Below are 26,736 nucleotides of genomic sequence, written 5' to 3'. Positions count from 1 at the left end.
CTACTTCTACTACTGATACTACTATTACTACTACTACCACCATTCCTATTATTACTACTACTGCTGCTGCTACTATACTACTACTATCACCACCACTACTGCTATTACTGCTACAACTATTATTACTACTAGTATCATCATTAGGGCCACTATTACTACTACTACTACTGCTTTTCCTACTACCATTAATACTACTACTATTGGCACTACTACTACTAGCTGACATTTATATAACATTATGAGCCAGACACTGTAATAAACATTCTACAGTCATTATCTCTTTTGGTCTTCACAATAACCCCTAGAGGTAGGTGCTATTATACCCATTTTAAAGATGACTAAGCTGAGGCAGATAGAGATGAAATGACTTGCTCAAGATCAAATAGCTAGTAAGTGTTTGAGGTTTTCTGACTCTAGACCGAGCCTTCTATCCACTGCACCATCTGGCTAAATGTATATATATGTACACACACATTCCTCCATATTTTTATGCGTGTTGTTTCTCTCTTTAGAACATAAGCTTCCTGAGAGAAACAATAGTCTAATTTTTAGGGACAGCAAGGGGGGAGCACCAGCCCTGAAGTCAGGAGGATCTGAGTTCAAATCTGGTCTCAGACACTTAACACTTCTTAGTTATGTGACCCTGGGCAAGTCAATTTAACCCCAATTACCTCAGCAAAATAATAATAATAATCTTTGTCTCCTCTGTATTTAGTAAATCTGTTAGGTGATTAATAATGTTTGTTGGGTAGTTGATTGATATTGATACAGAAAAATAAAGTTCTACTCACTCTCACTGGTTATCTTTGAGGAAGAACCTGTGTGGAGAGAGAAAGAAGACATGGCTTAGAATTTATCTCACAGGAAAGAGAGCTCCAGAGCTGAGGGGAAGAAGGAAGAAAGTTTGAAGGGAAAAAACACAATTTTGTGCCTCTGGGCAGTCTAAACACAGCTCTGGTCATTACAGGATTTCATGAAAGGTGATTAAAAAAATCTCAAATGCTGCCTCCTCCATGAAGCCATCCCTAATCACCCCGGGGAACCTTGAGCTTTTCTCCTGAGCCCCAAAGGGGCTTCCTGTTAGCACTGTGCACTTGGCATTTCTTTGGGATGGTCAGTTCCTGAATGTGCTTCCTAATTGTGTCCGCTTCCCCATCTCACTTTCATGCATAATAAATATTCTAATTTCCCTGAGGTCAGAAAACCAGTCAGAAACTCCTTCATTCTCTGCCTTTCACCTGAAGCTCTGGGAGAAATGGAGTTCCAGTCAAACTCAGAGGTGAAAATCAGTGTTGATCTGACTTGATGTCCTAGCAATGGGAGGAATCTCAAACTGATGAGTTTCTCCATTGGCCACGAGATGTGTCTCACATTTGTTTGAAGGAAGTGATGGTGACTGAGCAAGTATAATGCTATGTGGGGGATGGACTGTGAATGACCAACCAATGGTGGCTACTCCTAATGAGCTGAGATTTGGACTGGATTTTTTTTTTCTGAGGCAATTGGGGTAAAGTGACTTGCCCAAGGTCACACAGTCAGGAAGTTCTAAGTGTCTGAGGCCAGATTTGAACTCAGGTCCTCCTGACTTCAGGGCTATATCACTTAGCTGCCCCATGGATTGGATTTTTAAAAGAACCAATTTAAAGGGGGGAAAGAGATGCAAAGAGTAATTTAGAAGATGAAAAAAAAAGGAGAAGTATCAATATATATATAAAGATATATACATAAAACTGTTGATCTGAGCCAATGTGCTCAAAGTTCAATAGACAGATCTAAATTTCTCAGTGATGTAGCGGGAGAACAAGGGGCAATGATTCTTCGAGGAAGAATGTAAGCTTGATCTATAGCCTGAGAAGTCAAGGGTTTGCAGAAGGATTTTGAAGCATCATCCCATGTTTCCTTCCTTTTGTGGATTTATTCTATCATTCTCAGGACCAGAAGGGCGCCCCGGAGCCATTTTATTCCACATGTACCTCATCAACGACCAAGAACTCTGCCTCACCCCCACTGCCACATGCAATACTCGGTAGGGAAGTAGGGCATAAAGGAACTTTCTATTCAAATAAATATAACCTTTGCACATCATCTAAACAATGTTTTTGTCTACATATATCAAGGAAAGAATGAATCAAATCACCAGCCGTTGGGTAGTGTTTGGGAGACTGGGCTGATCTTGTAATGTAGCCATGTAAAACAGCTAAGCAAAGAAAGTGGCTAATACATTTAGGAATTGTTAAGGGGAGTTTTATATTCACAAGGGGATGGGTTTCAGGGTCCTGCAATTAAGCTGAAATTCACCTGGGGCAGATAGTAGTGATATTTGGGGTTTGCTGGATTACTGGCCCTGTATCGGATACAGTGTGAGCCAGTCATGGCAGAATACAGGGAGAGTGCTGGTTGCTCAGGGAGAGATTCACAAGGACCCATAAGGGAGTTTTCAGGAGGTTGGAAGATGGTGATTCCATAAGAGGAGTTCTGTGTAGATGGAACCATGGGGGGAATGTTGGAAAAAGGAGAAAGGTGGAGATCCAGACACCCCAAGTACTCTGTTACAGCTCTGACTTAATGAGGGATAATGAAATGAGGGAGAAAGAAAATGGAAGAAGAAAGGAAACCAGCCTCTGGCTTAAGCTGGTTTCCTTTCTTCTTCCATTTTCTTTCTCCCTCATTTTTTCTTCTCTCATACTTTCTCTCCCTTTCCCTCTTTCCTTTCACTTCCAGAAAGTAAAACATCCCCTAAATCCATGGCATTTCCCCAAACCTTTCTCCATTTCCTGTTAACTAACTTTCCTCTGAGGTTTATTATAACTTTTTGCCTTTGGGAGAAAGAAGAGTTTGGGTTTATTGAGAAGGAAAGTGGAGACTGCAGCTTTGGTCCTGATGGACAGCGGCAGCCCAAGAAATCTCTCCAGGGGCCTTTGTCAGACATGTCAGTGATGGAGTAGAGCCTTGAATGAACAGCACAAGTCACCTCATCAAATGCTAGTTCTTTTAGATTTTCAGTCCCGGCCCTGAGGGCCCTGCTAATAAAATGATGATGAAATAACTTACCCAGAAAGTCCCGTAAACTAATGATTTTACCAGTCTTCTTGAAATAGGTGTGAGTAAAGAACCATGTGGCCAGCAGGGTAAAAACGATGGCCCCCAAACGGATTAAGGCTGAGGAAAGGGATAGAGACCAGGTGACATTAGATCAGAGTGAAAAAAGCAGCTCTTCGTTGGTTGGTTCTCAATTTTCTCATCTGTAAATTGAACAACTTGGACTTGACCTTTGTCCCCTCTTGCTCCAGAGCTATGACCTGTGATCAGCAACACTGTGAAGTGGATTTTTGGGGAGAGGGACCCTCTTTTTCTCCTTTGGTATTTTTCTCTTGAGATCCATAAATTGTACAGGATTCCCCAAAGTAGGGCCTTTCTTGGGCCTTCCTTTTTCATTTCTAGTCCTAACCCATAATCCAGAATTTTCCCTTCCAAGCCAATGGCACCATCAAAATTTGTTTATTTTGAGTCTTATTCTCTATGGATCGTGATACCTCACTGGATGAACGGAGAAACTCATTTATGCTAAGATGCTGATGACTTACTTAATACCTACATTTATTAGGACTCTAATTCTTAATTAATTAATTAATTCTTTTTTCATTTATGAGCATTTATTGTTTTCTCTCTCCTCCAAATTAAGGATAACATAGGGTAACAAAAACAAAACCTTTTTTTTGAGCAAAATTTTGGCAACAGAACCTTGGATAATATTTGTAAAGAACTTAGCACACCGTCTGGCACATAGTAGGTATTTAATAAATCAAGCAAATTTCCCGTATTGGTCACACGTCTCATTCTGAAGATTTAGTCCATCATCTCTCTGTCAGGAGAGGGGGGGTGGGGAATATTTTTGCTCACCAGCTCTCTGGAATTGTGGCTGGTTATTCTTTATTATCTTAATATTAAGGAGTCACAAAAATGAGAATTTTAGAAGCTTCTAGAGAATCTGTGACTCAATTTCCCTCCTAAGTGTAGAAAATAGCTTTTTCTCCTGACTTCCCCCCTTGCAAGAATATTTGTAATGACACCATCCCGTTCTCTGTGGCTCATTAAACCCAGCTCTCCCATTCAGAGTACTTATAAGTAGGCAAATAGATATAGACTCTTGAATTTCTAGCCACTCGGTGCTGATTGGGTCACAATCCTTGCTATCTTGGATCTTAACTTGACTGTTCTAAAGCAATCGCTTAGATTAGAAATGGAATGGATTTGACCTGGACTCCTTTTAGTGACTTTTCCACTCATTTTCCCAGCATTGATTCCATTTCTATTCCAGTGTATATCAGGCACTGAGCTAGGGTGGGGTGATACCAGGACAAAAGAGAAAGCGTTGTTCTCAAAGAGATTATATTCTATTGGGGGAGAAGGAGCAATATATGTGGAGAAAAAGAAAGTATAAAATATATGCAAGGTGATCTTTGTACTTGTATCCCCAGGGTCCGGCACATAGTAGGCTCTTAATAAATGCTAGCTGATTGATTGATAGGAAGCCTTTGAAAAGGCAGAGAGGAGGGAAGTGGAATCTCACGCATGAGGAGGGAAATTTGGATGAGTTTGGTTAATTGGGTAATTTCTGGCACATAATAAGTGCTTCAGATAGTTTATCGATTGATTAATGGATTGATAGGCTATCTTGTGACAAGATGGAAAGGAAAATAAACTGGAGTCAGGAACGGTCAATCTGCCAAGAGCTATCCTTGCATGGGGACCGAGGCTGGGTTTACTTGAAGCTGTTTGGAGTGGAGGCCTGGTGGATTTGGCCAAACAGGCTCTGGGATAGAATGGCTGAGGAGGGGACCCAGAGAATGTGATACTCCAGGAAGTCACTAGTCATAGAAGGAGGTGTCCCGAATGGCGGTCACTCTCCCTGACCCAGCTGCAAGAGGATTGGGAGCGGGGAGAATAGGTGGGACATGAAACCAGGTGTAGCCAGAGGTCCCTGATGGGAGAGTGGTCAGAAACAGAATCAACAGGAAAAGAGGAATATCATAGAGGAGGGAAGGGAAAACACGGTCCATCCGGTGGTAGCCAGCAAGGAAGGAACAAAGGGGCAGGCAGGCAGAAGCTGCAATCAGTCAATCAATCAAAAAACAAATATATATTAAATATACAAATATACATTACTACGCGCAAGGTGGAGAAAAGTCATGTTGCAAGGATTTTAAATGTCAAACAGGATTTACAGTTCAGGCAAAAGCTCTGGAGAGTCGTACCCTGTGTTTGGCTGCCTAGAGTGAGCTCACGAAACAGGGGCAAGGTGGGTATCTCCATCTGATGTGTAGAAGCTTCTTGGGCAGAACTCAGGTAGTTCTTAGAGGAAAGGGAGAGCCGGGATGCCAGAGTAGGTCTACGGGGTAGTCACCCCCAAGAATTTTCCCATTATATCTATGGGGATGTTTCCCTTGTGCTCTTGATGTTGTGGGAGAGGGAGAGGAAAGGGAGGGTTGGGTTCCGAGCTGGGCTGACAAGTTCCCCAAGGTCTTGGGCACTAAGAACCTCCCATGGGCCACCAGTTCAACAGAGACCACATTCTTGGGCTTTGTGTTCCCTTGCCTTTTAGGTGGCACAGTGAGTATTCCATGGGGACCTGGAATCAGAAAGGCCTTCAAATATGACCTCCGACACTAGACACTGTAACATGCTGGACAAGTCTTATAATCTTAGTCTGCCTCAGTTTCTTCCTTCTTAAAATGGGGATAATAATAGCATTCACCTTCCAAAGTTGTTCTGAGGATGGAATAAGATAATATTTGTAAAGAACTTAGCACTGTGTCTGGCACATAGTAGGTATTTAATAAATACTTCCCCCCCCTCCACTTCCTTCCTGTAGGGTGTGTTGTTTCAAAAGTCAAAGGTCAGTATTGACAATATTGCTTAAAATGAGCTAATCAAGGCTCCCACCTTTTCCTCTACCAGCCGCCTACAAAGGACCCACGACTGGGGCTTGAAGCTGGAGGTCTGACCTAGTTGCTCACACACTCCCACCAGGCAAGTTATGACTTGTGAGATTTGGAGACTCCTCCAGATAACTGCCTTCAACTCCAGATGAGCCAGGGCTCTCTCTGCCCAGAAAGTTGGGTGACTTCCCAGTCCTTTCCATGAGAGCTCCCATAGACCCTCACCCCTTGGCTTTGTATCCCAAGAAAGCCGCCATGTCTCTGCATTTTTCTGGGATCTTGATTATGTCTTGTTTTGAGGGGGTCTTCTTATGTGCAATTGAAAGGAGCTGGGACTTATCAGGTTCAGATTAGGGAAAGTAGCTGCTGCTAAGGAATCCCTCCCTCCCTTCCCCTCTGCCTTCTACCCAGTGCTTTGGTTTGAAGGACAGCAACAAAAATCAGCAACAGGGCAGTGGTAGTGCCTGCTTGTGAGGGCTCTTGAGAACTGATCGTTAAATTTTGAATATTTACCCTTGAAAAAAGGGCAAATTCTACAGGTCAGGTATTGGGTTGTTGCTCTGTTGATTTCTTAGACTGAAGAAAATGATGGAAAGGGGGTTAATAATGAAGATTAAATTTAAAAGTGTGAGAAATGCAAATTAAGACAACTCTGAGGTATCATTACACACCTGTCAGATTGGCTAAAATGACAGGAACAAATAACGATGAATGTTGGAGGGGCTGTGGGAAAACTGGGACACTGATGCATTGTTGGTGGAGTTGTGAAAGAATCCAACCATTCTGGAGAGCAATCTGGAATTATGCCCAAAAAGTTATCAAAATGTGCATACCCTTTGACCCAGCCATACTACTACTGGGCTTATACCCCAAGGAACTACTAGAGAAGGGAAAGGGTCCTGTATGTGCCAAAATGTTTGTGGCAGCCCTTTTCATAGTGGCTAGAAGCTGGAAGACGAATGGATGTCCATCAATTGGAGAATGGTTGGGTAAACTATGGTATATGAATGTTATGGAATATTACTGTTCTATAAGAAATGACCAACAGGAGAAATACAGAGAGGCTTGGAGAGACTTACATCAACTGATGCTGAGTGAAACGAGCAGAACCAGAAGATCATTATACACTTCAACAATGATACTGTACGAGGATGTATGCTGATGGAAGTGGATTTCTTCAACATAGAGAAGAGCTAATCCAATTCCAATTGATTAATGATGGACAGAACCAGCTACATCCAGAAAAGGACTGGGAAATGAATGTAAACTGTTATTTTTACCTTCTGAATCCAATTCTTCCTGTGCAACAAAAAATTCGGTTCTACACACATATATTGTATCTAAATTATACTGTAATATATTTAACATATATAAGACTGCTTGCCATCAGGGGGAGGGGGTTGGGGGAGGAAGGGAAAAAATCTGAATAGAAGTAAGTGCAAGGGATAATGTTGTAAAAAATTACCCATGCATATGTACTGTCAAAAAATGTTATAATTATAAAATAAAATAAAAAATTAAAAAAAAAAAATTTAAAAGTGTGTTATGTGCATATCTTCCCACAGAGAGCCGGTTGTTAAACATTTACCAGCATACCCCCAGCAGCAATTTTACAACATCAGTTTATTTAATGAATGCGAATCTCAGCTTACCTGACAGTCTCATCCTGTCTGAATAGGGGACACTTTGGCTGACTGTGAGCAGTGCTGGCCTGTGGAAACAAAAGCGGAATGAGAATTTGAAACCAGTCCCTGAAAACAACAGCAAAAATGACCATAGCCAAAACCAGGACATTGGATGATGGTTACTTTCTAAAGGGAAAGAATCCACTCCTAATCACAGGTTCCTGGGCTTTTAAGATCCACTGAGAGGTGGAAGAGATCTCAGAGGACAAGTCCAACCCTCTTATTTTCAGGCAGAGGGTGGTTAAGTGACTTGTCTGGGAATTCACAGCTACCGCCTGAGGTACTGAGGTAGGACTTCACTGACTCCATCAAATACAGCTCAGTAATCCATTTTTCTCTAAACACTCTTCTCCCCTTCCTCAACTCCCTCCACCATCTTCCTCTCCAACACCCATCTAGATTTAACAATTATTTACAAGGCATTTAGGCACTTTGCAATTCAGCCCCGGGACTCAAAGGGAAAATGGAGCCATAATCTAGTTGAAGACGCTAGACTTTTATATGGGGAAACTAGAGAAATTAAAGGGGTCTGTTTGGAAGTGAGTAAAAGCTAGACACAAAGGAGATCCATGGGATTTCTTGGGAGAGAGAAAGAATAAGGTGGAACTGACTGGCATTTAGATCACTGAGTTCAAAAATCTCAATCTCTTCTGATGAATGATTTTCTTTAAGAAATTTTATTTTACTTTTATTTATTTATTTCTTTCCTGAAGTTGGGGTTAAGTGACTTGTCCAGGGTCACACAGCTAGGAAGTGGTAAGTGTCTAAGACCACATTTGAACTCGGGTCCTCCTGAATTCAGGGCTGGTGCTCTATCCACTGCACCACCTAGCTGTCCCTCTTTAAGAGATTTTAAAAGGAGAATGTCTCTAGTTTGTTTCACACATAAGGAAACTGAGGCAAACAGGATTAAGTGACTTTCCCAGAGTCACACCCAAGTAAATGTCTGAGGCTAGATTTGAACTCAAATTCTCCTGACTCCTGAATCAGCATCCTATCCACTGAGTCACCGAGCTGCCCATGCTCTAGGAGTTCTGAACTTTTTTTTTTTTTGTATATGGGATCCTTTTGGTACTCTGGTGAAAGCTAAGGATCTTTTGTAGAATAAGGTTTTTGTCTTTATAATTGAAGGAAATGCTCAATTTCAGTTAGAGGTGAATGAAAATGAAGATGGAATATTTTCCTTTTTTCAAGTTTACCCAAGATCTCCAGAAATCTATCCATGTACTGCCCCAGGGAGGAGGGAGAGTATTCATGTCTCCAGTTAAGAACCCCTTAGTTACTCAATACTTTGGGTGGGATAGGGGATGGAGCACGTCCTGGAGTCAGGAAGACCTGATTTTAAATCTTCCCTGCCACATTTAGTAGCTGTGTGACCCCAGGCAAATCCCACAACCTCTTTTATCCTCAGTTTCCTCATCTGTAGAATGGGAACAATAATGCCTATAACACTGACTTCCAGAGTTGTTTTTCCTTTTAATCTGAACCAAATAATACAAGCATTTCCACCCCCAAGTATCCTCATCAGGAATATGAAGGTAATATTTTCATAGCCTACCTGAAGATTTATCGTTCTGAGGCCCAAATAAATAATAACAATGACAAAATCAAATGGTATTGATTGAGCATGTTAAAGTTTGCAAAGTGCATCAGCTACAGTAGCTTATTTGAGCCCACAACAAAAAGAAAACAGCCTGTAGTTCTTGGAAAAAGAGCCGTATTCTTGAAGGGGGAACAGAGAAAGGAGAGGAAGGATCTGCCCCACCTGCAAGGCTTCCTTCTTCCTCTCAAAGGTGCAAACTTTAAGGTGCTCAATCAATACTGTTTGCTTTTTAGGGCTATTATGAGTTCTTTGGGCCTTAGAACAATAAATCTTCTGAGAGACTATGAAGATATTATCTAGTGAGATTCAGGAAGAATAAGGTAGTTGGAACACATCACTTCAGCTCTCTGAACCTGAGAAAGTTGGGCCAAGTGACTACTAAGGTACTTTCTTGTTCTCTATCCTTTCATCCTTCACATTATCCAAGGTCACATGGCTCAAATATCAGGGTGATCTCTGCTCTATCCTGTACAAATACCCTGTCATACATATTGATTTGCAATGGTGAGCATCTTCCTATTGTATCTCCAGAGCCACACATAGTACCTGACACATAGTAGGCCAAATAAATGTTTATTGGCTTGACTTGACTTCTCAATCCAGTTCTGTAACTGGTAAACCGTGCAGAAATCCAGGTATGGAGTGTCATTTGTCTAAGTCTACTTTCTGAATTAGCCCACACCCCCCATAGCTGCTCTTAAAAGCCTTTGGAGGACAGAGAGTAGAGGAGCCCAATTTGCCCTGGAAAAAATTTAAAACTACGGTGAGGAATGAACCCCGAAGGGTCAAATAAACAGCCACGACACACACTCAGCCAGTTGGAACCTAGTAACATTATTGGTTTTGTCCTGTTCTCCCACTCTTTGATTTGGCCAAGTGGAGGCTACCTGCTAAGCTATGTTCCCAACTCCACTGAAGCCTGACGAACTAATTAAAGTTTCTCTCCAAAAAGGCCCAAGGGCTATCATGTTTTGATATTTCTACTCCCAAGTCACTAGAATTCTAAAATAATTCAGGACCCATGAGAGGGGAGTGACCAAAATTGGGTAAGACATAAGGAGAAAATGGGAGGCCTAAATCTGGCCTCCTGGAGACAGGATTTTCTTGGTAGCTATTATATTATCCCTCCATCCACATCTTAGATGGATTTTGCAATTAGGTGACAAGCTCAAGCAACCTCACGAGGATTCGAACAGCCGCTCCTTGGGGAGTTGAGTACATTCAAAGAACCACAAAGATCCTTTTCTCAACCTTGTGTTATATGGTAAGACTGAATCCTTATCTATTCCCACTAGGCTAATTAAAAAAGATAGAGTTGAGTTGAAAAATGAGAAGCAAGTTCTGAAATCTCTTCTTTCTAAGGTAAGAAAAATAATTTCCAAGGTTTGTGAAAGGATGAAGTAGGGAGTGAAATAGTGATGAAATAATAATAATGGTACCCATTGTACAGATGAAGGAATCAAGGCTTAGTGAGAATCATAGGATTATACATTTGACCTGAAAGAAAATCTAGAGCCCACCGATTCCATCCCAGAGAAGGTAAGAGATCTGGCCAAGATTTCACACCTAATGGACGGCAGAAATAAGGTTCTTATTTCAAAATCTGGTGTTTTCTTCATTGCTTTACCATCGACCTCCCAGTTAATAAGGGACACCAAAGAACCCTCATTTTCTTTCTCCAGGCTCATTAGGTTTACTTTGGATTTATTTGATACTATATATTTACTTTATATATAAAGTATACCTTGTATAGACTATATACACACTTTATTCATGTATATCTTGGCTTTAGAAGATATTTCAAGCTTAGCAAAGAGTGCTACATCAGGTTCTGAGGTCCTTGAGGGCAAGGATGCTCTCAGGACTTAGCAGAGCGCCATTGCTTATTGGCTGACCCAACTATACTCACAGGCCATTGCATCTTTTCCTCTTAGTTAATATTTGGGCAAAGCTTTGGGGACATAGACTGTCTTAAAGGAGCCTAGTGGGTTGGACTTGGGGAGATATACAGCATGCAGACAAGGAAGTAAAGACAAAGCAAACACAAATTAGGACTTCAGTGTCCCAGAGCTGGAAGGGCTCACTGAAGCCCCCTTACTGCCTTGGTGATGTTGGGCAAGTGATCTCTCTGGGCCTCAGTTTTCCTTAGCTGAAGAAATCCCTTGCCCAACAATCCCCGGTTAGTGTCAGATTCATATGAATAAATTAATAATAATATAAATAATTTCAAGAGGTAGAGAGTGCTAATAAACAGATGGAAGCAGGGAGCAGTCAGAAAAGGCCAAAAAGGACACAGCTGAGTTGTTCTTTAGAGGAAGCAGGGACTTCTCTGAGGCAGTGAAAAGCAGGGCATCATGGGACTAACATCAAGCATTTGCCTTTTCAGATAGGTGTCAGATAAAGCAGTGGTGATGGGGAAGGGGAGTCAGACAAATATGGAGGGCCAGAGCCGGAGAGACAGAGACAGAGGAGCCATTTAAATTGGCTAGTGCCTCACCTTTTGGTCCCGCTGAAGATCAGGGTTTAGAGAGATGTCCAGCTCTCACTAGAGGGGGATACAGCCACAGAACAGTCCGGAAAGCCCTTCCAACAGCTCAGCCCTTCCCTTCCTCTCTCCCTCTCTTCCTCCTCCACCAACCAGTCCAAATAAGTACATGCACACCAAGTCCTGAGAGAGGGAGGCCCTTATCGTCGGGAGCTCAGCCATCCAGCCTAATGAGTCTTGATCAGAAGCATGACGGCCCCAACCCAGTTCCCCCGTCCTTCCACCAAGGCAGCTTTAGACTGGGGGTAAGACCTGTGGCAAGCATCCTCTAGGCAGCGCCACCAAACCTGTCCCCTGCCCCCCCCCATACTCTTTCCCCCAGTTGTTTTCCACAACCTGTTATACAAGTTGGGTAATCATTAGGTAAAGAACCCAGCAAGAATTGTCATACTTCCTTTGGGCGGGGACCAAAGCTCCGTTTTGTCAGCCCAGACTCAGCCCCAATTCCCAAGGTCTCTGCTGGATGCGGGCTGGGCCAGCTTGGGCCAGCTTGGACTCCAGTGGGCACGGCCAATGACACCTGGAAGGGGCTTGGCCCTGGGGAATGGGGTCCCTGCCCCCAAGGAACTTGTGATTGCACAGGGGGATGCAACCTCCCTCTGTATAACAGCTCCCGTAGAAGGGGTGAGATTGGCCTGGACCCATCTAGACTTCTACAATTTGGAATTTTTTTTCACTCATCTCTTAAGGTAGTAGATCAAAAGAGAGCTTGGAGGTACAGCCATATCCTCCTCCCTCTCCTCCTAGATGTCTATCTCCCTGTCATGGGGCAGTGTTGCTGAAATCTACTCTTCCAACAACTAATTCTATCTTAAAGGGTCTATTTGATGAGACCTCTCTTAGCCTCTGTTTTGTCATCTGTAAAATGGGCAAAAATTCTGCTTCACAGAGCCACTGAAAGACATGAAATAAGTGCTTTGCAAACTTTAAAAAATCTCTATCTCTGTCTCTCTCTTGCTCTCTATCTCTCTCTCTTTCTCTGTTTCTCTCTGTGTATTTCTCTCTCTCTCTCTGAGTGTTTCTTCCACCCTCTCCATGCCTCTGTGTATGTGTGTGTGTGTGTAAATAGAGGGAAGGAAAGGAGAAGGGAACATGCATTTATTAAGCAGCTACTGTAGTAGGTGCCAGGCTTCGAGGTAAGCACATAATTATTGTCTCTTTTGATTCTCACAACAATCCTTGGAAGGAGGTGCGATTATTAGCTACATTTTCCAACTGAAGAAACTGAGGCAGCCAAACTTGCCTATGGTCACAAAGTATCATATCTGAGGTTAGATTTTCACTTGGTTTTCCTGTATTCCATCTACTGAACCCCCTAGCTGCCACTTTGGCAGATCATAATGACTTGTCCAAGGTCAAACAAACAGTCAATATCTGAGACAGAATTTGGACCAGATCTTCCTGACTCCAAGTCTAGGAGGCTGGCCATTGCACTAAGTTCCCTTTCTTGTTTCGGTGCTGATGCCTTCACTGGATTGTGACCTCTTTGAGAGCAGGAACCATGACTTAGTCAACTTTGTATTGATCTCTGTGCTTAGCAGAGAAAGTGCCTTCACATGCAGTAGGTGTTCTATAAGTGTTTGCTGAATGAAAGAATACAGGGCACTCCATAAGTGCTTCTCATTGTTTGGACAGAATAGCCTCGGTCTCTGCAAAGAGACCAAATGCCTGCTCACAATCTTTTTCACCTGCCAATATGATTGCATTTCCCAGAACGAAGCCTGATGTGGAGGAGGCTAAATCATGGACCAATGTAAGGAGCTCTCATTGGGCCGTGGGCAAGATGAAGGCTCTAGTTAGCTAGTATGTGATGTTGGGTAGGTCATTTCCTCCCACTCCTGCCTACTTCTGAGTCTTGGTTTACTTATCTATTTTATATATATATATATATATATTTATATATATATTTGCATTTATATATAAATATATATTTATATATTATATATACATATACATGCATTTATATATAAATATACATTTATATATTTTATATATATACATATATATGCATTTACATATGCATTTATATATAAATATATATGTAGTTAAATTAAATAGTGAGAGAGGCACTGAATATAGGGAAACCCCTATATATTATATATACATATACATATAGGGAAACTCCTATATATTATATATATGTATATATAATATATATAGGGAGTTAAATTGTGAGAGAGGCACTGAATATAGGGGAAACCCCTATATATTACATATACATATACATATAGGGAAACCTCTATATATCATATATACATATATATGTATATATAATATATATATATGGAATTGAATTAAATGGTGGGAGAAGTACTGAATATAGGGAAAACCCCATGGAAAAATGGCATCGATGGGACTAGCAGTTCCTTTTTCAACTCAACAAACATTGAGTATCTGCTATATAAAATCTTCGTGCTAAATCCGGGGCAGAGAAAGATATATAGTCCATAAATCTGATCTCTAGGAGCTAGCAATCTAAATGGGGCGAAGATTAAGTACATAAATAATTCTGATAAGGGAGCGAGTGATTAATATAAGTGTGCCAGAGGGATGCAGGCCAGGTGTCATGAGATAACTTCTGGGTAGAGGACAGAATGAGAGGTTGCAGGAGAGTCTAATTCAGCAACATCCCCCCTCAGACATTGTGAGGGAAATGCCAGGGAGGGAATAAAGCTCCGGGAAATCCTCCAGAAGGAACTGGTTTCATAAGGGACATACACACTCAGAGAACTGAACAAAGAAAAGAAGTCACGGCATGTTGAAAAAAAGAAAGGTTAAGAACTAAAAGAAAACGGAGGTCAGAATAACTGGAGAAAAATATATTCCCACAGAGGTGGAAGCTACAAGACCCAACAAAATAGACGACAATCATACTTCAAGAATGAAATAGATACAAGAAAATAAAATACAAATAAAATAAAACAAATACAAAAATAAAATAAATACAAGAAAAAATAAAGTATCATTTGTGAGGAAATGTTGAAGGAACCCAGAGAGACTTGAGGAATGTCAAAACAAGATGGCGATAGGACTCAGCAGTTCAGAAACATACTTGGAGAATATAGACAAAGCAATAGGCTTAAAGAACTAACAAACAAGCAAGCAAATAATATAAGAGGTAAGGGAAATGCCCAGATAATTACCCAACTAGAAAAGGATATTAAATATACCCAACGGCAAACTGATGGGGCTAGAGGATACAGTAGGAGAGAACTTGGAGTATTATCGGAATTCCCCAGAAGAGCGGAGATGGAAATAACCTGACTGTAACTGACTGAATGTTAGAGCTGGATGGAATCTCAGTACCCGACCTGTTTAGCCCATAACTAACCAGGAATCTGACTTCTCAAAAAAAGTGAATTTTTAGCCTTTGCCTGAAAAATCTCCCAGGAGGGAAAGCCCCCTCCCTACCTTCTTTATAGCTGATTCCATTTTGGAATAGCTTTAACTGCTCAGAACCTAAATTGATTTCTTTGTGACTTCTCCTCAGGGGCCTTGGAGAACTTTCTTCCACATTTATAATTTATAATGTGATGACAACTTTTAGACTTTATTTGGCTTGACAATGAGGATCCAAGGGATGCAGTTGGAAAAAAGATGGAGTGATGTAATCCCTATCTCATTTCTATCTCAATATGCTTCAGATTATTATTCTTAATGATCATCACTAATATTAATTTACCATATTTTATTATATTATGGGTTATTTATTATTGTGTAATAATAGCAATAAATAGTCAGAAGCAAATAGGTGGTACAAGGTATAGAGTACTGGACCTGAAGGTAAGAAGAGCTGAGTTCAAATTCTGCCTTGGACACTAGCTAAGTGCCTCTGGGTGAGTCATCTAAATTCTTTTTGTTTTAGTTTCCTCATCTGTAAAAATGGTGATAATAACAGCACCTGTCCTCCAGGGTCATTGAGAGACTCAAATGAAATAATCTGCCTGACATCAATTTTTTTTTTCTGGGGCAATTGGGGTTAAGTAAAGAGTAAGAGTAAACATAAAGAGCTTCCAGTGGGGAAGTGCCCCAGAACCTACTTCTGCAGAGGGCATGGAGCCCTGCTTAAGGACACCGTCCTTCTCCCAAGATACATAGCCCTTTGACTCGGTGTGCTTTCCCATCTAGACCGAGCAGACTCATGGGAACCCAGAGGTTGAGCCTATGTTGGCTTATTCTGCTTAAGGCTCTAGATTTTGTCTGGCTCTTAGCCTGGAGTATCTTGGAGCAAGAGATTGAAGAGTAGGAAGGACAAGACCTTAACAAGGACGCCGTGTAATCGGGCTATGATGTTTTAAACTGTCCCAGAATCCCAAGTGACTCATTCAGCAGCTATTGTGAGATAATCAAAGGAATGGGGTCCCCTAAACATTCTCCCTTGTAAACTCTGAATAATTCTAAGTCATAATTGATGGTGTTGCCCAACATACAGATAGATAAACCACCAATAAACCAATACTCAATAAGGCTGGACCTCCAACGCTGGGTTAAGCTGGCATTTATTTCTGAATTAGCCCCAAATAAAGCCCATTATTTGGCTGATACCTACATTTAATTTTATTTCTAGGACTTCTTGTGCTTCTTAGGCTTGGGGCACTAGATGAATTATTGGGCACTATTACAGGCCCGTGGATGGGAAAGGTGTGGCTCAGCTTAGCGGAGATCTAGGAAGCTGAGGGTGGCTACCCCAAGAAAGCCCCTCACAAAACCACAGAGTCTTGTAGATGAAAGGGACCTTGGACGCTGTCTAGTCAAAAACCATAGAGAAGGGAGGATGAAGGGGCACATGATAATCAGTAATTCCAAAGGCTGCGGAGATATCGGGAAGGAAGAAGGCTGAGAAAAGGCTGTTGGATTTGACAACTTGGAAAATGTTGGGAAGGAGAGAAAAATGTCAGTGGAAGGATAAGGTCTGGAGGCAGATTATAAGGGGGCAAAAGAAATTAGAAGCGTCTATTGGACAAGGCTTTCAATGAGTAGATGTCTGAGGTAGAATTTGAAGTCAGGTCTTCCTGACTCCAGCCTCAGTGCCCCATCTGTTCTACCATGTGAAGATCCAGGTTCCCACCTATATTTTTAGCCCCTGAGTTGTTATATTGGTCACTGTTTGGGAGTTGATGTATCAGTCCTGAGGTGAGAGTGGGAGCATACTGGATAATCTGCTCCTTCCCAGCTCCTTTCCATTTGAATAACAGAGTATAATAAAAGGGTAAGTGCAAAAGAAGGTCATGGTGTTGGGTGCATGGGACCGATAGTTAGGGAGAAACAGATCCCTGATGGATCATAGTAGGGGCTTAATAAATTACTATTGATTGGTTAAAAAGGAGGAGACAGGAGGACCTGAATTCAAATCTGGTTTTACTATGGATACTTTCTAATTGTGTGACCCTGGGCAAGTCACTTAAGCTTGATTGTTTCATCCTCTTTCCCCCCCAAAAAGAGGAAAAATGGGGAGTGGCAGCCGAGAGAAAAGAGGAAAGTCAATAGCACTTGTTGTGGCTTGGGGATATGGTACTGAAAACTGAGGATTTTTTACAATCAGTTGACCAGAAAATCAAGGGATGAAGACAGACTGGCTAAACATGGAATCATGAGGTAAGGCAAGAAGGAAGAGATGAAGAAAGCTAGAAATCCCACTCTTGTTTCTCATCTGCCTTGGGGAGCAGCTGGCCAAGGCAGCCCTGGCAAGGAAGGACTTCCCTTCGACTCTCTCTCCCACTGGCCTGGTAGTGACCTCTCAGATTTTCAGCCCTCTTTGGCAGATAGAAGATAAGTGTTCTGAGGGCAGGGACGATTTCAGCTTGGTTGATGTAGCCACAGGGGCCGGTACAGAATAAAGGAACTAGATTTGTGATTATTATATTACGAACTGGAAGAGGAAGATGCTTTCTGCTAAGGCAGATGGACATTTCTGAAACATGGTCTTACAGAATTATCTAGAGACCTGAAAAGTCAAGTGTGTGTCACAGGTACAACTGGAACCTCGGTCTTAAGTGTAATAATTTTATACACACACACGTGTTATATATATAATTGTTATAATTATATGGTTTCTTTATATAATTATATATAATTGCTATAAAATATTCATGTACATATATATACTTATACATGCATTATATGCAATATTGTATATTATACAATTATATTGGCTATATAATATAAATGCATTTTAGATATAATGCAAATATATTATATATATCGACTATAATAAATATTGCATATAATACAATTATGTATTAGATACATATATTTGCAAATAACAATTATATAAACATAAGCACATATATACAATTTATATGTGTGTGTGTGTGTTTTATACACATTTTTACTTTAATGTTTTCCAAGTTCTCATATTTAATATATATTGTCAATCTGCCATCTGGGGCAGGGGGAGGAGGGAAAAAATTAGAACAAAAGGTTTGGCCATTGTCAATGCTATAAAATTATCCATGCACATATCTGGTAAATAAAAACTATATAAAAAAAAAAAGTTTTCCAAGTTCTCATATTATCTCATTTGAGAAGTCAGGTGACTCACTTAAGGTCACACAGCTAAAAAATGGCCTATAATGCCATGGAATCTGTAGGGTCTGGGAGTCCAGGTTCAAACAATGAACAAACCCAGGAGAACTGCAGGGATTATCTGTCAGTTAAGAGACACAAGGTAGGGGCACCGAGACAGCTCCTTCCTCACTCCCCCACTATCATAATAACTTAGCACTGTATCCCCCCATGTTCTAGTCTCCATTATAGCCTGACCACATAGGAATTTATCTAAATTTTCTTTTTTCAAGCTACTTCTAATTGAAGCACATGCTGAAATTGGGGGCCATTGGCTTCTCTCTAATGTATCTCTGGGCCGTGGAATGAGCTTGGGACTGGGAATCAGAGGACATGGGTTCAAATTCTGCCCCTGCTATTTACTCCTTGTGTAAGCTTGGGCAAATAAGGGTTAAGCCAATGGAAAGAGCAGCCTGGATCAGAAGTCAGAAGACCTGGGTTTGAAAACTGATTAGATCACTTGTAAATTGGGTCAGAATCGGGTCACTTCACCTCACTGGGTCTCAGTTTCCTCACGTGTAATATGAGGAAGTTGGCTAGAATTAGGGTTGGGCTATCTAAAGTCTCCTCCCATTCTACATCTGAAGCTCTAAGTCACTTATTCTCTCTCTCTGACTCTGTTTCCTCATCTGCAAAGTGAAGGTGTTGGGATTTCCTCATATATAAAGAGAAAACATTGGCTTGGGTGACCTCTCTGCCCTTTCTGGATCTAAATCGATGCCCTTTTGCCTCCTACTATTTGTCTTCCATTTCCCGGTTTCCTGGGAGACCACACTGTTCAGGTGTGCTGATGCTAGGGATGCAAATTCACTTCTGGGGTAAGCTGTGGGATTTTCTAGACTGATCTTATCTGCTCCGCCCGGGTCAGCACCTTGCCCTTTTACTTTTGTGATCAGTGGGCAGATTCATAATCTCTATCTCTCTTGGAAGCTCTCAGAACTTCAGCCTTAATGTCTCAACCTGTCTTCCCTTTACTCTTCAGGAAGGAGGCAAGGTACATGGGCAGTATGCTTTGAGCAAAGCAGTGGAGCAAAACCAGGAAGAAGAAAGGGAAAATCTAAATAACCAAATAAACAACTCTCCAGAAAACATCTCCTCCTCCCTTCCTTCCCTCCCTCTTCCCCTACCCCTTCCCTCCCAGTTTATATTTTTGGAAGTCCATTCCTGGAGTTTGTTGCAGCCAGAAGATTAACCCAAAGGATGCTTTAGGACACAAATCATTTCTGTCTGACCAGGGATTAGTTGCACTTAATTATGGATCAATAGTTTTGAAGCTTGAGAAGGACTGAGTCTAAACTGATTAATGAGCCCATCCCCGGTGACTCCTGGTTGTCTGGACTGATCAGCTCAGAAAAGGTTGGACCGGCCTTCCCCGTGAAATCATTCACCGTGTGCCAGGTTAAATGATAAAGAAACACACTCCAGATCGAGCCAGAGGGGGATTTCTTTCCACCACACAGAGCTAAGTTTTAGGCCCCTCTGATTAACCAAGATGGCCATGTCCATCATTATGTCAGCAGTGTGTTGAGGATAAACAGCTAGTCTTAAGGAGAAAGGTACCTGCTCTGGAGGGAGCCCTTATTAAAGAGAGAATTTCCATCATTGACAACAGTATCCCATTTTCAGCTAGCTTGTAACTGAGCAAAGACTTTTGGGATACTCTGTGTCTGACAAGAACTCTCACCTCCTGCCCCTTCCTCATCTTCTTTTCTCATACTAAATACAACAATTTTCATTCTATCATTCAATCAATAGTTAATCAACAAACATTTCTTAAGGTCTACTATGTGCCAGGTACACTGAGGATACATAAGGAGGCAAAAGACAGCACCTTCCTCAAGGACTTTAAAACCTCCTTCACCATGAACTCAAGGCCCTTCTCCATCCAGCTTATGAAATGATGATAAAAGATTGAAATGTTTTCTTTGGGCCGAGTCTTGGAGATAAAAATACCAGCCAAGTTGTATTCTGGGAAGGAGAGACAACATAGAGAAGACAGATGGGAAAGAGGGCAAGGGGTGTCCTTATTAGGCTGTAGAGACGGCCGGGCCTGGGTTAAGAGAAGGCCAGAGCCGATCCCTTAAGAACTTGGGGCAGGTCTGAGTAGTAAGGGGGAGAATGGCTGGAGAGGAGGCAGCTTGATCTGAACTCAGCACCCTGGTTATGGGCTGTCCAGCTCAGATTTCAGAGGAACAAATTCCCTGTGTAACCCAAGATTTCCTTGGCTTTGGGGGCTGCTGTCCCAGTGCTGACTCCTACTGCGATTACAACCCCTTGTTGGGTCCCTTGATTGCATCTCCCTGTGGAGGAATCATGGCCCACGGACACCTTGCTGGGAGGATGAAGTACATGCACTGGGCCTGGAGACTTCTCTGGTCCAGGGACCCACAACATTAAGGAGGAGTGATGGGATCCCATAATTGGGGATGGGTGGGAATAATCTGGCTGGCTTGAGTTGTTGGGTTGTGATGTACCCCTTTCCATGGAATACTTGGACGTCTAGGTGGCTCAATCTATCGGGCGCTGGGTTGCCATCAAAAAGAACTGAGTTCAAATCTAGCCTCAGACACAATGAGCCAAGTCACTTAACCTCCATTTGCCTCAGTTTACTCAAATATAAGATGGAGATGATAATAGTACCTTCTTCCCAGGGTGGTTGTGAGGGTCAAATGAGGTCATATTCAAAGTGCCCCATAGGCACTCCTATATAACTACTTGGCTGTTATCATTACTCATTATTATTTTTATCACTGCTACCAGTGTAAACAATGTCTTGGTCCTGGGAGGATGGAAGTAGGTCCGAACAGCCCAGGAATAAGAGAGAATAACAGGTTACTGAGTCTGAGATGGGACCTGTGATTTCATTAGAAAACACCCAGGTGAGGAAACTCCGTTCTACTGAGTCAAGTCCACACATAGTTGTTTTTTTTTTTTCTTTTTTTTTCCTGAGGCAATTGGGGAGAAGTGACTTGCCCAGAGTCACACAGATAGGAAGTATTAAATGTCCGAGGTCAGATTTGAACTCAGGTCCTCCTGACTTCAGGGCTGGTGCTACAATGTAGTTTTAAGGAGCTGCTGGGAGCATTGAATGAATGATTTGACCAGAGTGTGTTGTCGTATGTGTCCAAATGAGCATTCAAATTCAAGTTTTTCTGCCACTGAAGGTTCTATTGTCTCTCTTGATGCCCAGTTTGACCAAAATACATGACCAGAAGGTCCCCCTGCTCAGGGATGTCCTTACTGACTTACCAGCCAATAGTCTCTGGTGTTGAGGATCCTGCCAGGACAACCTCTGATTAATGCCCGGAAGGATATCCAAGCTCAATCCCAGAGCCCAGAGGAGTGGCTGCCTCATGAGAAAGTCATTCACCCAGCCTGGAGCTCAAGCTTCATCCCTCCACTTGATTGGAGGATTGACGGGATTCAGATTCTCGTCTGCTTTGACCTTGGTCACCTACACCCTCTCTGGGCTTCCCTCAGTTTCTTCATCTGTAAAAGGAGTCAGTGGCTTTTTATGTCCCCTTCAGCTAGGTGCCAATGCTAAGAAACTGGCTGGCCTAGAGCCTGGACACTCACCTTAAAGGGCTGGCCTTGGGCCACTTGGCCCCAGTAACTCCTAAAGAACCCAGCCCTGGAGGGCTTGGGAGCCAGAGAAGTAGCAGCTGCCTGAGAGGGAGCAGCAGCTGGTGCTGAGTAAGCCCAGGACTGAACACAGTGCCTGGCACATAGTGGGTGCTTAATAAAACTTTTTATTGGCTCTGATTCCACAGAGAGACAGACTACTGGGCTCAGGAAGCTCAGGAAAGCTTGGATCGGCCTTCCTCATGAAATCATTCATTAGGTGCCAGCTTAAATGATAAAAAAACACACGCCAGATCAATCTGACAGATTCAGTTATTCACCCTAGGGAAAGCTACTAGATCTCTCAGAGCCCCAAACCCCTCGCGAGGACTGACTTACCTACTTAACCAGAGCCTGGGAAGGAGTTGCTGAAATCCCAGTTCACTTGGCCAGCACTACCTAGGAAAGGCGAGGATTTTGGCTGGGAAAATGTATAGTAAATTTGCCATTTGCCACGGAACAGCCGGGCGAGGCTGACTTACAATGAATTATGGCCTCCCTGTGCAATTAGTTCCTTCCTGTGATTTACTCCTATCAGGATTTGAAGGGGAAGAAACTATTCAGTTCAGTGAGGTTCAAAAAGAGGAAAGGAATGAGGTACGGCACTGGCGGCTGAGTCACAGGACCTGGGACTCAAATCCCTACTAGCCCACTTTCCACGTGTCTTTGGAAGGTTATTTCACGACCCTTTGCCTCAGTTTCCTCAACTGTGAAGCAAGAGAGTTGGACTCAGTGACCACCATAGTCCCTTCTAGCCCCGGCTCTATCGGTTTATGAATCTCTCTGGGTCTCAATTTCCTTTCCTGGAAAATGAAGGGGGCAGACCAGGAGAAGCCTTTCCTTCCATTTTTTTCATCTGTCTATATTCACCCTATTGTCTATCTTCACCCATCTATCTCCATATCTATCTTTTTCCATATTTATGGATATATCTATCTCCATTCACCCATCCATTCTTCTATCTCCATCCTATCCATCTTATTTTATCTTATCTCCATTCTGTTTCTGCCTATCTATCTCCATCCTGTCTATTTAATCTTATTCTCTCAATCTAATTTTATCTATTTCTAGCCATTCCTCTATCTCTCCATTTATCCATCCATTTATACATCCATCTCTCCATCTATCTAACCATTTGTGAAGCACTTTACAAATAATGTCAACAACAGGTAGGTGCTTTCATTATCCCCGTTTCACAGATGAAAAAACTGAGGTAGGCAGTGAGTTAACAGAGACTCACCTGGGGGTCACACAGCTAGTGAGTATCTGAAGCTAGATCTGCGTTCAGATCTTCCCAACTCCACTCCTAGGACTCTATCCTTGTACTAATGAGCTTGTTGATGGTTTGAGGCACTATCTGGGGGCAGATTTGATACCAACTGTGTGTAATCCAAATACACTGGGGCTTTAAGATAAAAACACTATAGACAGACAAGCGCTGGGCTGAAAGAAGCTAGGTTAACTTGGGCTCCAGTTCCCCTCCCCGCCTCACTGCTAATTAACCATAAGGAATGTGAGAGATGTGGTACAGTGGTTAGAGAGAAAGCCAGAAAACCAGGAAGATCTGGGTTCAAGCCCTGCTTGTTCATGGGACAGTATGGGGATCATTCTAATCCTAGAGAGAACATTAAATCCCTTGAGTTGAATCCAAGTCAACAAATGCCAGTCATTGGGCCAATGCATCCTGAACTTGTGCCAGCAATTAGGGCAATCTGGGCCCAAAGGGGAATCTCTCCTGACAGAACAATGGACAGTGAGCCAAAATTTGGTCCAATTCAATCCAACTGAGCATTAATTAGGCCCCTCTTGTATGCAAGGTGCTGTGACTGGGATAGCCCTGGTCTCTCCAGAGGAGACAGCACGATCTCTATGTCATGAACGGTGTTAGCCTTGGATTCGAGAGCCTTGGTTCCTTCCAATCCTGCGTGTGAGAGCTGACCAGCTGTGTGACCTTGGGCCTCCCTTCCTCAGCCTCCTTTTCTTCATCTGCAATATATTGAGGTTGGACTAAATGCCTTTTGTCATAAAATTACTCTGGGCAGATGGGAGAGTAAGAGTGTCACCCCTAAGAATCCTTCATCTGGGAAGTCTCCCCTATGTTTTTTTCTCATTCTTCTTTCTGAGTTTCTGTCTCTTCTGCCTTCTCCTTGTCTGTCTGTCTCTCTATCCTTCTCTCCCCAGCACGGGTCACTTTTCCTTCTTTCTCACTAGGACCAGGGCCTATAAGAACCACCAATGCACGCCAAATAGAAAATCTCCTGGGAGTGCAGCCCAATGATCTTCTTTTTCCCTGACCAATCCAGAGAAGGTGCTTTGGGGCCCTTGGTCTTGACAACAGAACAGTCAAAGACCCCTATTAAATGGCAGTTCCCCAGGGGAAGAAAGGCCTAAATTCCCCCCCCCCACCCTGGGGGGTACCCCCACTTACCTTTCAGGCTGGTCTCTTGCCGAGCTCCCCGGGCTCTGAGCTCATGCCTCAGCCTGGACTCCCGGCCAGCAGCAGGTTGGGGAGGCTCCAGCCCTGGGTGCTTTAAAGACATTCCAGTACTTTGCTCTGCAACATCCCCTCCCACTGCTGACATACATGGCCAGAACAGCCAAGAGGCAGGCACAAGGAACAAGGAAGTGGGATCTGGGTGTCTCCCAAGAGAAAAGCTGCTAGGCGGGCAGAAATCCTCATCTGCTGGGGATGCCGGAGCCCATGCTTGGAGAGCCAGCCCTTGGCAGCTGCAGAGTTTTTCTGGGTAAAATCCCCCTGAGGAATCAAAGGGGATCCTCACTTCCTGTCTGGCCAGCTGAGAGCAAGGGGAATGACCTTGGCTTAGACTGCTTCCTCCCCACCTAGAACATAAGCTCCTGGAGGGCAGGCCGGGCCTTGGTTTGTTGCCAGACCCCCTGGCTCCTCATACACACACTTAAGGGATAAGGGCACTCATAAGATCCTAGTAAGTGGTTTTTGAATTGAATTCCCATTTTCCCTCCCTTTGGGAAAGCTCCTCTCCCTGACCCAACACCCCTCTTCTCAGGGGAAGCCTAACCTTTGTCAAGACTAATTGGGGGCCCAGAAGAAGATGGAACAGTTGTAGACTCTCCTTCTCCCCTCCCCATTTAATTGCTGTTTCCATCCTGGGATGGGTTCTTCTAGGTGTGGTGTCTGTAAACAATCCAGGTGGAGGAGCTTTGCCCTCCTGGGTGATTGCAGAGCAATGCTGGGTGAGCTTCCCCACTGGAAGGAAGTAGGGAGGTTGCTATGCCTCTGGCACCCCAGAGAAAACCCCAATGCACTGAAGGGGACATAGTCACATAGTTCTCCTAAAAAATGAATCGTTTAGGGGGCAGCTCAGTGGCGCAGTGGACAGAGCACCAGCCCTGAAGTCAGGAGGACCTGAGTTCAAATCTAGTCTCAGACACTTAATATTTCCTAGTGGGGTGATCCTGGGCAAGTCACTTAATCCCAATTGCTTTGAAAAAAGAACCATTTAATTAACCCATGGTTCATAAGGGATATGGAGAAAGGCCTTCCCTGGTGCGGGCACTTCCATTAGTGTACATTGCATGTGCCCTGAGGGGTTGAGGTGGTGATAGTCACTTGGGCAGTATGCTCCAAAGGTGGTTCTTGAACCCAGGCCTTCAAGGCCTGCTTCTAGGTACTCCCCTTTCTAATTAATCAGGGCAGAGGGCAGGAAAAAAAGCAAGATTTAGAGTTGGCTGAGAGCTAAGAGGCTGCTCTCCATCGGTCCACCCTGCCTTCCCTCCTGTGTCCCCTCCATCTCATTTTGTAGATGGGAAGATATTGGTCAAACGACCTGCCCAAGACATAAATGCAAATTTCAGCAAAATGGGGATGATAATCGCCCTTGCCTCCCAGAGTTGTTGTACAGATTAAAACGACATGTTTGTAAGGGGACAGCAATGCTTGCTATTATTGGTAGAGCAAAATTTGACCCCAGACTCTCCTTCTAAATCTAGTGGTCTTTTCATTATGCATGGCCATCCAAAGAGCCCTGGGTCGCTCTGCTGACTTGGAGTCAAGTCCCAGCCCCACTTTCTGCTGTCTCAATGGCTAGGGTTGAATCAAGCCATTGATCCCTAGGTCTCATCTATAAGATGAAGAACTCTTACAGTTAAAAATCTATAATCCTAAATACTAACATCGACATCATCCTAACAAGCGTCATCTCCCTTCTTCTGCCTCAGTATCCCATTTCCCCCTTTTGAGGCTTTCTGTTTTATTTAGACCCCTTTCCCTCTTCTCATCCGCCATCTTCCCTAACCACATGGAGGGGCTCTTTGCTCCCTGCCATCTCCTTTTGGAGGGGGATCTTTCCTGGTGGGAGGCTAGGCACTCTACCAACCCCCCTCCTCTGCTTCAGTCTCCTTTCTTAAACCTACTTATGGGCATTCACACCTCAATCCTGAGTACCTGGTTAAACATTTTTTTTTTTTAATGGCCAATTATAAAATTTTAAAGTTAAAACTTTTTACAGACAATTTACCACACCTGCCAACCTAGTCTACTAGTTTACGAGACCAACCTTTGGTTTGTTCCACCTCACCTGCCTCACCTGTCTCACCTGCCTTGCCTGCCTCGTCTTGCCTTTTTGCTTTTTTTCTTTGCCTTTAAGTTCACCTTTCTGGGCTCCAGGTTCTAGATCTCCTTTATCCTCTTAATCTTTGTAAAGCTTTTTTGACTTCTATCTCTTATGTAGATTCCGACACAATATCTAGGTCTGGTGAGTGTTCTCCTTCCCATTTTCTTCATTTTCTCAGTCAATGAGC

The 26,736-nt window shown here is 42.9% G+C and overlaps 1 protein-coding gene across 3 annotated transcripts in view; it reads right to left on the bottom strand.

The window, feature by feature from the left end:
* FAM3D (FAM3 metabolism regulating signaling molecule D) overlaps positions 1-24,524 on the bottom strand; it is a 48,748-nt gene extending 24,224 nt beyond the window's left edge. The window contains exons 1-4 of one of the 3 annotated variants that reach the window (XM_074284243.1): positions 24,386-24,524; positions 7,592-7,650; positions 3,052-3,159; positions 792-818 (exon numbers count right to left, since the gene is read on the bottom strand). In XM_074284243.1, coding sequence (XP_074140344.1) covers positions 792-818; positions 3,052-3,159; positions 7,592-7,604 — 148 coding nt within the window. In that variant the 5' untranslated portion in view covers positions 7,605-7,650; positions 24,386-24,524. Of the gene's footprint in view, positions 1-791; positions 819-3,051; positions 3,160-7,591; positions 7,651-11,724; positions 12,062-22,296; positions 22,319-24,385 lie in introns of those variants that run through there. The other 2 variants (XM_074284245.1, XM_074284244.1) reach the window with 2 other exon arrangements.
* Between the last annotated feature and the right edge of the window lie 2,212 nt (positions 24,525-26,736).

This window comes from Sminthopsis crassicaudata, chromosome 1, assembly GCF_048593235.1.
Source record: "Sminthopsis crassicaudata isolate SCR6 chromosome 1, ASM4859323v1, whole genome shotgun sequence".
NCBI classification, from domain to species: domain Eukaryota; kingdom Metazoa; phylum Chordata; class Mammalia; order Dasyuromorphia; family Dasyuridae; genus Sminthopsis; species Sminthopsis crassicaudata.
The sequence above is the reverse complement of the archived record's forward strand: the minus strand, read 5'-3'. Positions and strand labels throughout refer to the sequence as shown.